This window comes from Poecilia formosa, unplaced genomic scaffold (genome assembly GCF_000485575.1).
Source record: "Poecilia formosa unplaced genomic scaffold, Poecilia_formosa-5.1.2 Scaffold46, whole genome shotgun sequence".
Lineage (NCBI taxonomy): Eukaryota > Metazoa > Chordata > Actinopteri > Cyprinodontiformes > Poeciliidae > Poecilia > Poecilia formosa.
The window spans coordinates 2,635,944-2,652,537 of record NW_006799985.1 but is presented as its reverse complement, the minus strand read 5'-3'; the positions used below and the strand labels follow the sequence as shown (position 1 = coordinate 2,652,537).

General features: G+C 39.4%; 1 protein-coding gene across 10 annotated transcripts in view; it reads left to right on the top strand.

The window, feature by feature from the left end:
* The window catches only part of celf6 (CUGBP Elav-like family member 6), a 154,533-nt gene that overhangs the window by 94,476 nt on the left and 43,463 nt on the right, over positions 1-16,594 (top strand). For 8 of the 10 annotated variants that reach the window (XR_001662109.1, XM_016671531.1, XM_016671530.1 and 5 more), the window contains exons 3-4: positions 3,359-3,407; positions 15,809-15,937. Coding sequence is in view for 9 of the 10 variants with exons in the window: in XM_016671531.1 (XP_016527017.1) it covers positions 3,359-3,407; positions 15,809-15,937 (178 nt within the window). In the remaining variant the exon portion in view is untranslated. The remainder of the gene's footprint in view (positions 1-3,358; positions 3,408-15,808; positions 15,938-16,594) is intronic. The other 2 variants (XM_016671529.1, XM_016671532.1) reach the window with 2 other exon arrangements.

Here is a 16,594-nt window from a genome sequence, read left to right as displayed (position 1 = left end):
CACAGACTTGTGAGTTGGCCTGCAAGACAGCATGAGCTGCCTATTTGTCAGCATTGATCAACCCATTAAGGGGCTGTGGTGGGAAGCATATTGGTTTTGGGGGCCAAAGGGACATCGAGAGACAAAGATAAAGCAAAAAAATTTGGTGTACGGTGCAGGGTGGGGTTGGGGGGTTGAACTTTCGGGCAACACACATCTGCAGGATGATAAGAAGTCTGTTGTCTTCATCCACATCATTTCTGTTGTTAAATTTGCTGTGAGCAGTTGTAAGGTGGTTGATGTCATTTGTCTCAAAGCATCTCTGGAGGCCATGATGTATGTTGTCTCTGCTCCTTGTCAATGCAGTACTAATAAGAAGCTAGCTGGTGTCTCATAAATAGAATGTCACTTGTCATTTTCCTCAGTGTGTGTGTTTGTGTGTGTGCATAGGTGTGTGTGTGTGTGCACACAAAGAGTGGGTGGTAGGTCTTGGCCCAAGGGGAAAGCAGGCAGCCTCTTCGCCCAGCCTCTGATGAATTCATATAATTAACTCTGCCTTGATCTGTTGGCTAATCCTGCACTCAGTAATAAGGGATTAAAATGTCACCTAAGCCACCTGCTGTTATTGAGCCCCAAGACTTTTGTGCCTCTGTGTGTGTTGCAGTACGTCGGAGGAAAAAAAAAAAAGGAAGAGAGAAAGACGATAAAAGTAAAGTGAACTTAAAAATGTTTGTGCAGCAACCTCACTTGTTAGAAGCATTCCAGCTGTCCGCTCAATAAAATGTTTGCAGAGGAGGCTACGGAGCTGCTCAGAGAAGCATCTGTACTCCAGCCATATGCATGCATGTGAGTGCTATTTACAGGTGCACAGTTGGGCATAAAGCTCAACGCCATAATTTGGCAGGAAGCTGAAGTTGTAGTAGATTCGCTCTGAAAACGTCGACAGAATCTTGAAAAAGGGGCATAAAAGTAGGACAAACTGGATAGTGGGAGTTAAGTTTTTTTTTTTGCCTCCTTATCACCTCCTTGGACCAAGTAAAGAAAAAAATAGTGTGGAAGAGAATTGCCAATTGGTTGGCAAACAGCCTGCAGACCAACGACCTAGCTGCCATGTCTGCCTGCTGGCTACCTCCACTTTGTTGCTTAGCAACTCCAAGTGTACTTTGGGGTTAGTAAATGACTCTTGTTGCTGCAGTGGCTCAGGGGCTACTAATGAAGCCTTCTGACCAGTCACTGCCGTTTAAGACCTGGAAGCAGAATGATCACAGGACAGGGATTTTGGGAGCGTCATAAATCTCTTATAATATTCATTTTCTGCCCCCACTTCAAACTGCTATGACTACATATAAAAATGTAAGCATGAAATCTTGTAACCCCCCCAATAGTCTGTGATTCTCACTCCGTTTCTGTCTGACTGCTATGAATTCCTCCTCGGACCTTATTTTAGATTTTTTAGATTTACATGTAAGCATAATCCGTGCATTATTGAAAATAGACATAATAAAAGCCCCTCCAAAGAAACAGTAAACACACATTTGTATTTTTTTTTAAATGTTTTTCCAATAGCTTTCAGCTCAGTAAGTGACATAATTTAAGCATTTAAGCAATTCTGTATTACAAAGATAATGTCATTATGGTGCAATTTCATGTTTTCCTTCAAATATAATTTCTTTATTAGTAAAGACGTAGTAGTCACACTGAACACAATACAGAACGTGACTGATTTTTCATGTCAATTAAAACCGAAGCTGTTTTTATATTTTCCTTTTTGCAATGAATGTTACATTTTAAAAGCATGTTTTAGCTTGATTTAAGAAATTGAATATTACATGTTCACTGCTGACCAAAGAATAGAAAAAATACAAATTTGTAAGTAATTTGTATTTTTATTGACACAAACCAAACAATTAAGAAAACATTACTTTTACGAACCATTACACCCCAGTACAGTAGCTTCAAACAAAGGCACATTTTACATTCAGGTCTTCACTCTGTTTGTCTGAAGATGGAGACAATCATTCACCAAAAAAAAAAAAAAAAACATCAGAATGGCTTAACTGGTGATCAAATTGTGAGAAGGGGTGTACAACATGAGAAAGTTTAATTAACTTTTCTGTTGAAAAGTTATGAATTGGTCCTTCTGTTGTCAACTCAGTTATTTATACATTTATGACCTACTTTTCAGCGGATATTAATACTACACAATACCTTTTTTCTGTACAAATCTTTCTTCACTAGCCATTGATAATGTGTTTGTTTTCTTGACAAACTTTCCTCTAGCGTTAATGCGTAATGCCAGGGTAGTGCAATACGTCACCATGTACATAGCCATGTCCATGCATGTCTGGCATCCTGGGTCTATATTTTTGCCATGTTTCCAGTTCATGTCAAGTGTTGTCAAATGCTGTGTTGCCTGAAGGCACAACATCCACAACGTTGCCCTGCAGCTGACTGATCTGAGTGGGCACTGTTACCGGGAGAAAACCTGGTCGAAATGTCTAGTTAGAAAGACAGACTCACTAAAGCCTGAAGTACAAAGAAAAACAATGCCAGATTTGATATGTGAAGGCACGCTTTGTGAGCTGCATCTTATGGTATGACTCTAAACTTTAAAACTGTTTTTGTCTTGAAACTCTATCGAGAAAGAACCTATCGAGGCTTTATTTTTTATGTTCGCTTCCAAACATTTTGGGCTCACTTCTACATCAAATTTTCTCAAAGCTTGTTGATCTCCTTCCTACTGTTAACCTTTCAGAAAGTGTTTTATAGCTGTGCTGCACCTAGACTCTCAATAGCTCCAGGGAGAAAAAAGATGGCCACACCAGGTAGAACAGACTGACCATGCCGTTGCCTTAATGGGTGTGAGGTGCAGAAGGGCGTAGAGAGACGAGCCAGACTAAGTGCAGAAGAAATTGTGGAGGGTCAGGGATGAGCAGACTGTAGTTGGTGACTGTAAGTCTGGACCCAGTAGTGGACAGAAGAGCAAGGGCCAGTCAGAAAAGACCACTCCCAGTGAGGCTGGGAGGAGCTGATGTAATGATATTAATCTCCAAGTGCCATCTGATATCCAGCTTGGCTCTGTCATTGAAAAGTGCTAATTCTGCTGAACTGTGAGGGGAATTCAGGCTCTCTGGAGACTTTGTCCTGGATTAATTAAAGACACTGGCATTGAGCTTTGCCCAGATTTATCTGTTTTTCATCATTGTCACCATTTAATTCCTGTGCTTAGGACACAATGCAGAGCAGATGTGGGACACTGACACCAGAAACGCTGCCATTTGATTTTTTTTTTTTCTTTGCACTTTGTATATATTGTAGTTACCTCCTGTTGTGTTTGGTTAAACTGGAATTTCCTTTCTCTTCCTTTTTGCTTCTCCAGATGAACCGACCCATTCAGGTGAAGCCAGCCGACAGCGAAGGACGGGGAGGTAATTAACCTTCGTCTAGTCTCTGGTGAACAACCCCTAAAAAAAAAAAACACTTGCAGACAAACGCACAAGTACTCTGCTATAGCACTCATGCAATCCTTAATATTCTGCTCTCACCTTAGACACACACTGGGAGTTAGTAGAGTTCCCCATAATATAGGTCACTTGCTTCTATTGACTTCCCATCTGCACCAGCAGAGGAGCTGTCTCAAGTTCACAGCCATAGAAAAAACTTCTGAGGCAAAGCAGAAAGGGACACAAAGTGAAAGCGAAAAGAAACAAAAGAATGTAGCAAAAAAAAAAAGAAGAAAAAATGCAGGACCTCCACAAGGCTATGTCTACAGCCATAGCCTACTCCAGAGAGGGATAGATACTCAAAGACACTGAAAAGTATAAACGCATTCCTATGGACACTATTGATTTAGGGATGCTGTAGATACTGTGCTAGCACAACTAAGTGACCATCAGACCATCAGTACTCAGTGTATCTATGCTTACTCTTTATGTGCATAAAAAATAAGTATGTGGTCTACCTAGCAAATAAAAGTATAATTGCAGACAACCACTGTAAACCTAAGAGGTTTAGGTTTCAAAACAATAAATTATACCAATTTCTTTTTAAAACATTGTATGTTCTTAAAAAAAACATTCCAATTGTCATTCTCAATTTAAGCTTGTTTGACATATGTTATGCTTGTGGAAAATATTGGCAGAAAAAAATACAGTACCTTGCAAAAGTATTCATTCCATTTTTTCTGAATTTTTCAAATTATACATATGAATTTCAATTTGTTTTTCTGTGATTGGAGGGACTGCATCTGTAAAAATCATCTTTCAAACCTTGCCACAAATTCTCAATTAGAAGTTTCAACTATGTCCAGGAAACTTTAAAACATGAAAATACTTTAATATAAAAGCTTAAATTTAACTCTTATTGCATATTTAGACTTTTTGTCTTGCAAGAATTTCAACATCTACCCATGACTTCTTACAGCCTCAAACATGTTATCATTCCAGATCTGCCCTGTTCCATACTTTGTTGAATAAAAAAAGCACTAGCATGAGCTTTCTACCTCCTTGTTTCACTGTGATGATGTGTGTGTGCGCGTGTGCGTGGGTGCATGTGTGTGTGCGTGCGTGCGTGCATTAGGATGATGTAGTTTCCTGTGACGCATAGCGTTTTGCATGTGGACACTTTACACTTTGGGCTCATCTGACCGGAGCACTTTTTTTTCACTTGCTATCAAGGACTGTTACAGAAGTGGGTACTTTGACTAAATTGTTGTAACAACTGAATATGATCTGATCTAAACTATTCCATTGCAGTTCTGGTTGTACATGGGATTGCACTGATATTGGCATCTTCCATCTTAACTCTGACAGGCTTTCTTTTCCCTGCTGAAGAAAAGGATCACAATGGCATGATGCTGCGAGTGCCGTGTTTTACCACAGGAATTGTATGTTTAGAATGATGTGAAGTAAAAAAATTCAGATTTGAGTATGTTTCAAGAGAGCACCATCTTCATGTTCACTGTGTCCCCTATATGGCTTGTTGCAAACTAGAAACATGACTTGTTGAGGCACTTTCAGCATTTTTTTTTATGTTGCCTCACCAGATTTGTGAAGTGTATGACTAATAATTTTCATGAGACTGACTTAAGTCATTGATCTCTGCAGGTCCTCTAAAGACCACCCACTCTGTTTTCTGATTAATACTGTCCTTGGTAGACCTGTCTGTTTAGGTTGACAGTCATGCTGTTGTAGATTTGCTGTTTTGCAAACCTATTAAGTTCCCTTTTCTATTTCCAATGATGGACACAGCATCCACGATGCTATGTGGATGTTGAGGATGAGCACTGTGAGATTTTTTAAATCATTTCATATTGTTTACAAACTAACCCTGCTTTAAACTTCTCCACAACTTTATCCTCGGCCTGTCTTGTGTGTTCCCTTGTCTATATGGTGCTGTTCAGCAATGTTCTCCAACAAACACGATGCCTTCACAGAACAGCTGGATTTGTACCAAAAAGAAAAAAAAGAAAGAAAAAAAAGATACACGTGTGGGCTCTATTTACTGATTGGGTAAGCACTGTAGGCAGCTGGCTGCACTGGAATGTAAACTGAGGTGTCTGATGGGAATAAATACATATGTCAACCACAGTTTTAAGATTTTTATTTCTAGTATAGAATAATGAAATGAAAAGATATAGCAATAGTATAATTTTTAAATTAACCAATGAATTATCTTTACCACATTTACAGACCTTATTTTGGTTAACACATTATTTGCTGTATGATTTCGGTAAAGTCTGTAGAAAAATAGCATGTTTACATGATGACTTTAGGTAATCACATAGTAATCTATGGCCATCTATTACAGATGGTTTGCAGTAAGATTACTGCAACTTCTTGATAAACACATTAAACAAAACTGTGGTGGACCGCTATGTTATTTAAAGCTTCAATCTTGTTAAATTATGCAAGTCGACTTTGACTCTGTTCTGAATCTGTTGCATGGCCTCCTTCCTGTATTTATAGTCTGACTGACACTGTGATTGACTTGATCATTCTGAAGCCCTTTGTGACTAACATAACTGAGGTTAATGTGGATTAAACCAGCTAAAAATTCACATGGGTTGAATTGGATCTTATTGCATCGTTCTGTGTAAGCCCTGTGATTTCATTTTAAAATGGTGCTTTAGACTGCCTGGGTCATATTAGTCTCAGCCACTTTGTTGATTTATGTGGTCAAGTGTGAATGAGATGGTTCATTTCCTTTGCCACACACACCCCAATGTAGATCTTATTTTTGTCATGGCGACACTTTAATTAACGGCCATCTAAAAACAGGCAAAGTCTGACCGACAAGGCCTGGGAGAGAGCCAATCAGCATTCTCACCAAGATAAATTGGATCTCTGGGCTTACGAGGGGAGGATGGATTGGGTCCCAGTATCAATTACTGCCCCTTTTTTGAGAGAAAGAGAAAGGAGATGAACAGGCAGCGTGAATGAAATACAGAGGGTTCTTTCATTGGCACAACTCCCGCTAGTCTGTCAGATGAACTTTCTATATAGGAGGACAGGATAGGACAGAGCGCAGAATGAAATAAGACCGAGCAGACAGGCCCCAACAGAGATATTGAGCGTTAATGGCAACAGGAAGTCAGCAGACAAGGCAGAAGAGGTAAACCACAGTCACAGCTGACAATGAAATGAGATTTACTATGAAGGCTTGTGGTTAAAAGAAAATAGACAGCCCAGCGAGGTTTGACTAAGGGAGAAAAAGTATATCGGGATTCATCTTTGGAAAGCTGGTGACCAGTCAGGCACCAGTCCCAGTGGAACCACAAGGCTGTCAAACCTGAGGCTGAACCAGGACATTTGCACCTCTAGAAGAGAGTCACATTTATCACTACAAAGACATCAGCAATTATCTGTCATGGAAAGCTGTGCAGGGTCTCGATTACGTGCCTGTGCAGGTATTAGGGCCCATTACTCCATTTCGACGCTCCAGTAGCCCCTCTTTTGTTCACTCTGCCCCTGCGAGACACCGTTTCTCTGGGGATATGGGAGTGTCAGGATAAGAAGTAAAACCGGTGCTCATAAAATGGTGGGGAGGATGGAGGGGAGAGCTGGCAGCTCACAATCCTGCTACTCGGCTGCCATTGTGGATCACAGGGCTGATTCTCCGGCTGTCTATTTCAATGACTCACGTCTTGCTTCATTTTTCTCCTTGGATTTACAAGACAGAATGGAGCACAGGAGAGAAGCCCTGCAGCTCTTAAATCTATTTCTGTCCCTTGAGTCAATTGACCTCTTCCCCACAAATACCATTTCTACCAGTTTTTCTGTATCACTCTGGCATTTTTATTTATAATTTCACCTCAGAGATACTTAGAGAAACTTACTAAAGTAGTCCTTTGAATGGTGCTCTAAGGGCATAGGAGAACCTGCGTCTTAAATCATGTTTGTTACTGTACAGAACAATCAGAAAAGATCAAAAGGAAACATTTCTTGTTTCACTAGCTTCTCCTAGTTTCCTTTCTTGCTGCCTTTTGTACTTAATGTTTATCCCAGTCCAAACAGGGAAGGTAGACCGAGTGATACAGAAAGGAGTCAGGATTCAGCACAAGGGCCACGGAGCAATGCAAAAGAGTGAACGATGAAAGACAGAAAGAGCGAGAAGGCAAGAGACGACAGGATGAGAAAGTTAACGGAGGGTGATGGAGGCAGCTGAGTGAATCTCAGCAGTAAATCATCTCAGAGCCGCCCCATCCCTATCTCCACCTCGCCAGGAATCTTTTTCCCCCTGACCTTGTCTGCTGCTGTGTCTGAGAAGAAAAGATGGGGCAAGATTATCTATGATTGGAGATGGCCATTATCTAAACACAATCTTGGAGCCAGGTCCCACTCCTCATACCACTGCTATGCGACTGGAGACCACACTGATGAGAAAGATGATGGGTCAGCCAGCCACACTCTCCGTTTTTATTAACTTTGATAAGATGTTTTCAACACTGCCCTGAAATGCAATCCCTATCAGGATTGACTTTTTCCACAATGCGCCTCTCAGCATATTTGTCTGTATGGTTTTCTTACCTTGTTTTATTAGTTAACCACTCTTTGATTTGATTTGGCACTCATACCAGGAACATTTCAGTGTTTACATGTGATACCCAACAGCCCGAGGGAAACCTTTTTAATAGCTCATTCTTGTCCTTTGGCTGACTGGTTGAAGGGAGTCTTTATGAGAGTGTCATGTTTGTCCCTGCCAACCTACTGCCCTTCAGAAAGTTGACCTCAGTTGGGCAGCGAAGAAATTGGCTGGACCTTAAGATGCTACGCAGAGTGCTGCCATGCCATCCTTCAGCAGGCTGGGAGGAGTGAAGGCTGCTGGCTGTCTCACTTTGCAGGCCGCATGCAGGGGCTGACTGGGGGCATTTCACACCCCAAGAGGCGAGCACACCACTTTACATGCAAATGAGGCCAAGAGATCCCTCTGTGCCTCTGGACACAGTTGTGTAAAAATTATGAGGAACTCTGAAAGTTTTTGTTTATGCTGCAATTTTTGCCAAGTTAAGAAGAGACATGATGACAGAGAATGCATGAGCTTCCATAATAGTTTTGAAGGTTTTCACTTAAATATTTAAGCTCTATGATTGAGTTCTGCTTAAAAATAAAAATGTTTAATAAAATGTAATGAAGAAAGGAGTTAATATTTAGGTTTAAGCCACATAAATGATTCTGTTGGGTTTTGGCCCTCTGTATGAAAATCCATCTAGCAGAAATTGTGACAATCTGAGTGTTTTTCCACTATAGTACATAATCCCATTCTTTATGGCAGTGTCAGTTAAAGAATTGCATGAGAGAGTTTTAGTGTAGATTATTCGTTATTTGATTGTTAGTTGGATGGAAGTCAAATATTAATTATAGTTTAACGTTGGGTTTATAGTAAGCTGACTGTGTTGTAGTTTTATGGTATATGGCACTTTGTCCATGTTCCATGTTGCACTTAATCGGCATTCAGAAATATGCCCAAACTTACTATATGTAGAACCTTTGATCACTGTCTTTGCTCCAAAATTATTTCAGAGGATATAAATATTCTAAGTACAAAGGCAGATTTGGATTTGACATCACATTTCCAACTTCAAACAGCTTTCTAGGGTATTTTGCGACAGGGCTGTTTAACCATTTTGTTACATTAAAATTTGCCTTTGAGATATTTGTTTAATTTCATAATTTTGTTTGCATTTGCCTGAATTCTGATGTGTTAGGCTCAGACAACAAACTTATCCATTTAGATTTATGGATTAAAAGCACCTGACTAGGTAAAGGAAAACATTATAGTATGCCTTAACAAAATCCCTTTTTTTTGTATTTCTGTTTTCTTTTTATTTAGCAAACAGAACTGTATTTATTCTGTGTATTTATTGATCATGACTTGTGTATATTATGTGCAGTCAAACAGGACTTAACCTCCCGCCAGACCCCTAAAGAAAAACAACAAAAAAACTGAAGTGGATGTGCAAAAGTAAGATTATACTGTTAAATTTCTGCACTTTTTTTTAGGTTAAAAAATACTAATTGTTCAAAATGTGGTGATGACTCCAGGGTAGAAACCTCCTCCCATTGGACTGTATTTGCATGGTTCCTTTCTGCTGGTGGCATCACAGCCTCAATTGTAACCTCTAGCAAATGGTGCAGGAAAGATACTAATGTACTGTAAACACCAGCAGCTAACATTTCCAACAGGACTAAGTCTAAAACATTGAAACAAGATGACTTTCTTGTTTGAATGTGAAGGAGATGCTGAGCTACTTCTGTAAACGTGGATTTGAGACAAAAAATAAGTGTGCCAGGTCCAAATTGGCATCACTGATAGGCTCACATGTTGAACTTAGAGAAAAAAAAAAACAAAAACATTAGCATTCTCTTTTGAATCTGTTTTGTATCCAATTCCCATGTGTTCCAGGATGCTTGGTAGATTTTTAATGCATATAATTACAATTAATTATTCTTTATCTATGGATCTTCATCATGTCTATTTTTGTTCTTCTCTGGCTAATCTAATTACAAGTTTGTGTTAACAGATGTGACACGCTCACTGAATGGATTTTGTGGCTGTCAAAATGAAGAAAGAAAATACAGCATACTTCTTGTAACAATACTATTTGATATTTCTCTGTTTTTAATGTTAAAACACCGATTTCTTGGGTAATGTCCAAATTCAGTCTTGGGTATGAATTTGGTCCCACCCACTTCTTAAGACTCTTCTTAAGATCATCGAAGATCATCAATAATTAGACCATAATTTTAATGTTGTTCTTTTTCCCCCTCAGACATGGTTTATTATAGAGCCCCACAGAGTTGTGGCACAAGCTTCTGCTGTGTGATAAAATATTTTGAGAAGTCTAACAGCTTGTAATATTGTGTAACGGTTTATAGTGCAAAGATGGAAGAAATTTGTGAAGCACAAGTGATAAAGCCTCATTTAGTGCTACAGAATTCATCTGGTGCATACAAGTCACTAAGTAGCTATGAGTTTAGAGAATTTACAGAAGAAGGAAAAAAGCTAATTTGAAATGGGATAGCAAAGGAATCAGGATTTTTGAATTTGACTGTGTTTGTCAACCCCTTGTTAAAAGTCATTTTACAAAATACAGTGGCTTTCACGAGTGTACACCTTTTGAAGGAAATTTTGAGATGCTGACTTTATTATGGCAAATATTCTGTGCAATAAACAGACATAAAACGATTTTCAACAGCTTAGTACAGCAATCTGGTTGTGTAAGTGTGTTAACTAGTGAACTAACTAAGTCGGCCTTAAATTATAAACGTCCACAGCAGATACTCAGATATTTATTAATATAGCTACAATTTCAAGAGGGCTCCCAAATGCCTATCTGCTGAGGTTTTCCGGGGGTCAAACAGTTTTTTGACCCCCAGAAACAGGCCGGAGGTCAAAACAGGCCAGTAAACCAAGACTAAATTTTATTTAAAACAAATGGGTCATTAGGGAGATTTTGAGAACATTGCATCTCCAAATAACTTTGGAGAAAAGATTTACTTTTTATAGGAATGTCCTACATCAGGGGTCTGCGACCTGTGGGTCAGAAGCCGCAGGTTGCACACAAAAGATTGATGCTTTTCTCACTAGAATTAAGTGCTACCACTTGTGTGCGTGCACATTGTGTGCATGTGTGTGAGCTTGACTTTGACTTGTGGCAGGCCTCCCAGGCAGCAGCGTACCGGCATTGGGTATTCTAATGAGTCTTTCAGAAGCATAATATCTTTGTTGTGCTGCCTAGAACATTACTCCACATTTGAAATGTACCCAGCGGTCTAGTATGCATTTTCTATCATTGGATGCAGCTGTCCGTGCTTTGTGAACACTTGCTGCAACCAAGCTTCCCGACTATCCTGCCTGAGGCCAATAACTGATAGAACTATGTGAAAAAAAGGAAGTAAATATTTACTGTGACGATGGGGCAGCAGAATTGCTCTTTAAAGAGAATATACCCATTATTGGCAAGCAGCAGCTGAAGCTATTTTTTTTTTAGAATTTGCTTTAGAGCAACTGATTCTTTCCTTGAGGAGACCGAAAAAGGAAAAGTTTCCTAACAAAATTAAAAAGAAAGCAAAAAGAGAGCAAAAGAGAAACAAAAGGAAAAGAAAGCAAAATAAAAGAACAATCTATATGCATATACTGTAGTCTACAACACAAGTAGCACTTTATTCCATTGAGAGAAGCATCAATCTTGACAGCATATGGCGTCTGTGCAAAATCCATTAATTTTTAATATACCGGGTGCTGAAATGAAAAGGCTTCCTGAGACAAGCAATTGTCAGATGTCAGTAGTGTTTTGATAACTTTTTTGATCTCCCTTTTTATTTGCATTCATAAAATGGGGGTGTCCACATGACACCTCAGTTTGGACATGGCTGAAGACTGACACGGAACCATTTTCCACACAATTGCCTCCACCTTCAGTCTGGAGAATAGAAAGTGGGGGTGGAAAGAGGCAGAAGGAGACGTATAGATGACAGTGCCCATGGATGTGTATTGGCTGCTGCCTGAAAATAAAAATCTACAGTTTCATCATCAACATTCTCTAGGCATTGTGGCACACTTTATCATTTTTATGGATAATATAAAAGTATTTGTTGACAGGAAACCTGATGTATGTGTATAATATCAATGTCATATTACTTTGAAAAGACATATAATAGAATACACCCATCTAAACATCGATTCTTTAATGGAGTTTGAGTTTAAAAGACTCGAGCCAGGCTTTAACCACATGCTCAGACATTATTGTTTTAAAGAAGTGTTATTGTTTGAAGAGCAGATTACAAAGGTCTCTTCAGCGCGGAGGACAAAAGTGCTATAAAGCTCAAATGTTCTCCAGCTCTGCGTTTAAGCTCTGTTTGAGGGATAAAATGAGCCCTCCTCAATGCGAGCTAAGCACGAAGAGGTCAAACATTCGACTCAATGAATTTCGTCTTGCTTCTGTATCCTCAGTGAGCTCCATAGGAAGGTCCTCACCCCTCTTAATGCAAATACATGACTCTACTTCAGAAAAGAGTCCTTTATTTCCCCACTTTTGATAGAATACTTATTGGTCCTGTTTGAAGTCATCAAATCTTTTTTTTTTTTTTTTTTTTGCTGGGGGTGTACTACAGACTATTTATTCATATTCATAAAATGGCAATTTAAAGCTTATGAATCGCCACTGGAGACAAGAGGGAACATGGAAAATACTATACGAGCTTCTTAGGAGGCAGGTGCAAAGTGGACTAATTAATAGCAATCTATATACTGGCCGGGGCATGCAGAGGGCCAACTGAGACTCTCTCAGGTCCGGCAATGAAAAGATACCAGCTCCAAATTCATTTTCTCACTGTAGCTCTCCCAAAGGAAGGCGGCAAAGTACACTCACACTTCCTTTAATGCATTCACTGGGGTGTGATTTATTTCTGCGTTTGCCAGCGCATTTGGAAAGTTCATTACCTTGCTCATGGCTTGTTAATTAGCCTTGTAAAGCTGCCATTACATCCTCTCAGGCCAGGACTCAGATGAGACTTTTGTCCCAAAACATTAACATTGTGCAGAAGGCGTGTAAAGGTGCACTATACCCATTTAGGTTGTAATGTGTACATCTTGGTAAAAACATGAACATGAACATGAACCTTTGAAACCATGGGTGGTGTTCAAGGTTTTTTTTTTTTTTTTTACTCCTCTCCCACCCGTTTACTTTTTATCAGAAAGACTTTCCACTAACGCATAAAAATGCTGCTAGGTATTAATTTTCTTGACAGTCTTTGCCGAATCCTGTTCAAAATGGCAGGCTGTCGAGATCTCCTAGGGGTTTCTTAAACACTGACGTTCCAAAAGGAGAGCGGCAGTATTAGCCTCTGCTTGTGGGCTGGCGAAATCATTTTGCGGGAGACAAAACTACAGGAATATACACTGACACTTTTGGAACAATCACAGTCTATGGAGAAGTTAATTTGTGCTGCCAAGTGGTGGATATGAGTTTTTATTAGAACATTATAGAAACGGAAAATGAGACAATTTCACTACAAAATTACTGGTTCTTTATTTTTAGAACAGCTGCATCTAATGGGGCCTGGCAGGTACAGGAGGTGTCACATCTGTTGAGGCCCAGGTGATGCTCCAGCCCTCTGCTCCTCCCCACTCCTTGCCCGCTTCCCACCAGTCAAATGACTCACGATGAAGATCAACAGTGTCATTTCTAATAAACTCTTCTTCCTCTTCCTGCCACTTTCACTCAGTCCTGTTCATAGGTTCTTGCTAGTAGCCATTTCGTTTCACAACACAGTGAAATAGGAGATGCATAATGTAAAAGATGTGAAGAAGATGAATGCTCTGTCTAATGCCAAGGCACTGGTAGGATTAATTGGAATATTGCAGCTCCCTGACTGGTTGGGAATTTTGTGTTATATAGTCCATAGGTCTAAGTAAGAGTTCAGTGCTCTAGAACTGGAGAAGGATTTACTTTTCAAATAGATACTCATTTTACTCTCTCTAACCATTTGTTGATAATATAAACAATGAAGTAAATTTCACTCTTTATTGCAGATTTAAAAAAAAATGTTATAATAAACATTTCAAATTTAATACAACAGGGAAAAACAATTTGTTTGATAGAGATATGACTGTGTTGACCATTTTACCAGAAACTGCAAAGCAGTTTAATGTCAAAGTGTGTCCTTTATATTTGTACTTTAATATTTTGCAGTATGTGGAAAAAAATGCATATATACTGTATTTTTTTTTCTAAAAAAAACAAAAAAACAAGCATATCTCAAGATAATATGCCCATTGATTAATTCACTTATGACTATCAAAAACATAAGGGTATTATCTAAGTGCGAATTGGCTAATTTTATCTGAGAGTGAGAGATCCATGAGGCCTTCCCAGGGCTGCATCTTAGTTCCTATTGTTGTGCTAGTTTGTTTGTTTTGACTGTATTTGTCCCTTTATATGATTTAACCCAAATCATTTCACTGGCTGTGTGTTTCACGTGATTGTCCTTCTGCAAATTAACTTTTTCATTTGTCTTTTGCTGCTTCTAAAGTTTTCTTTCAAGATAGTTTTTTACTTAGTTTAGTCTTCCCATCAGCTCTGACCAGCTTCACTGTGGGAATTGTGTTTTTCATTTGATGAGCAGTGTTAGGTTTCCTTCACAGATGATGTATTGCATGTAGGTTAAAAAAGTTAAGTTTTAGGCCTATATGACCAAATTTTCATGCTTGCTGTGTCCTGAATATTGCTTGTAGCCAAGGACCTAATTTGTTTTTTGTTTTTTTATTTCAGCACAGGGTTTCATATTGCCACACTTCCATAAAGGCCAGATTTGTGTCATGCTGCTAATGCTCTTTTTTCCCCAGCGTGTCGGTTTAGGTTGGAGGCCATGTTTTGTTAGGCCAGGTTCTTGTTCAGAGCTGCGTAAAACTTCCCCACAGTCTAGTCCCTGAACTGTCTGGTGTGTTTCTTTCACTTCACGGTGTTGATTGTTCACTGATGTTCTCTATCAAACATTTGAGGCCTTCACAGAGCACTTAAATTCACAATGTGAACAAAATACACAAAAATCCTTACTATATAACTTCTGAAGGCAATTGCTAGAGCTGGATTTTACTCAGAAGTTTAACAGTAAAAAGGTTTTACTACATGTTCAAAGCACAATTTAAACCTTTTATTCGAAAATTACTGTGAAACAATCTATCCTTTTTCTTCAACTTTCATAACTCATGCACTACTTTTTGTTGATTTGTCAACAAACTATGAAAAAGCTCAAGCAGAATGAATACTTTTGCAAGGTGCCCTACGCTTGTATGAAAGCCATACAGATGTCTGTTAGCTTTTATTTTACATAACAACCTCCAAAACATGGCAGACTTTAAAAAAATCTGTTGTTCACCTTGTACATGAAGTTTGCTGTTGTTTATTATAATGCTTACTATTTGGGTGATAAAAATGTACATGTTGTTGTTGGATGTTTCCTCACCGACAATCAAAGAGCTTTTCTGCTCCTGCAAAATATTACCCTTCTCACTTTTGGGAGGAATCCGCAGCTCTCCCAACTTTGTCTGTATCAGACATCAATACATAAGACTTGAATAGATTAGTAGATGCAGGAATAAATCACCCCCATGCATAGATTGGGGGGATTGGGAGGGGAAGTGAAACGCTCGACAACAGTGAGATCAACAACAACAACAACAGCAGCAGCAGCAGCAACAACAACACAGCAGACTGCTGATAAAAAAAAAAGCCTCTGCAGAATGGTGCCATCAGCTCTAGCATTTCTTTCTTCTCTTCTTTTCCATCCACCCTCCTTCCCTTTCTCCTTCCCTTCTCCCAATCCAGAAGACAGGAAGCTGTTTGTAGGAATGCTCGGCAAGCAACAGAGCGAGGACGATGTCCGGCGGCTGTTCGAGACCTTCGGCCAGATTGAGGAGTGCACCGTCCTTCGAGGGCCTGATGGGGCCAGTAAGGGTCAGAGCCCACACGCCTCCCCCTCTTTCTCTTCCTCGCTTATCTTTCTTAATCCCTATCTATTTATCTTTTTTTATGTTCTTTGCATTTTCAGAGGTATTGTCTTCCTGTGCTGCATTCATCATCATTGTCTGCAATGCTCTCTGAATAACTCATCCTCCCCTTCAGCTACTCAGTTTTTTTTTTTTTTTTTCATATTCTGCCTTTTATGCGTCACACTTGCATTTCTATCATATCTCGTTGTCACCACACTCCGACACCTTCTTTCCCCCACTTTCTTTCGTTTGTATTGTTTTTCTCCATTTCATTTTCTCGCCCCATCCCCTGCTCCTTTCTCCCTCTTTTGGTATTTCATTCGTCATCTTTTCCGTTTGTTGTCTCTTGATCACAGTCGCTCGTCTCATCCTGGGCTTACACTCGCGTAGCAGCTTGTTTCTCTGCACCACCTCTCTTCCTGCTCTTCATGTTATCTGAAAAGTGGAGAGGTGTAATCATGTTTGTTTCCCACACTCCCATCATCCCTCCCCAGAGACTGTTATTGGACAATATTGTCCTACTGTAAATAAAGCACCTTTTCTGAGCTCTGCTGCTGTCACTCACTTCTTGACAAATTTGAGCTCGTGTCTGTGGCCTACATTGTAGTTAGGTAGTTTAAAG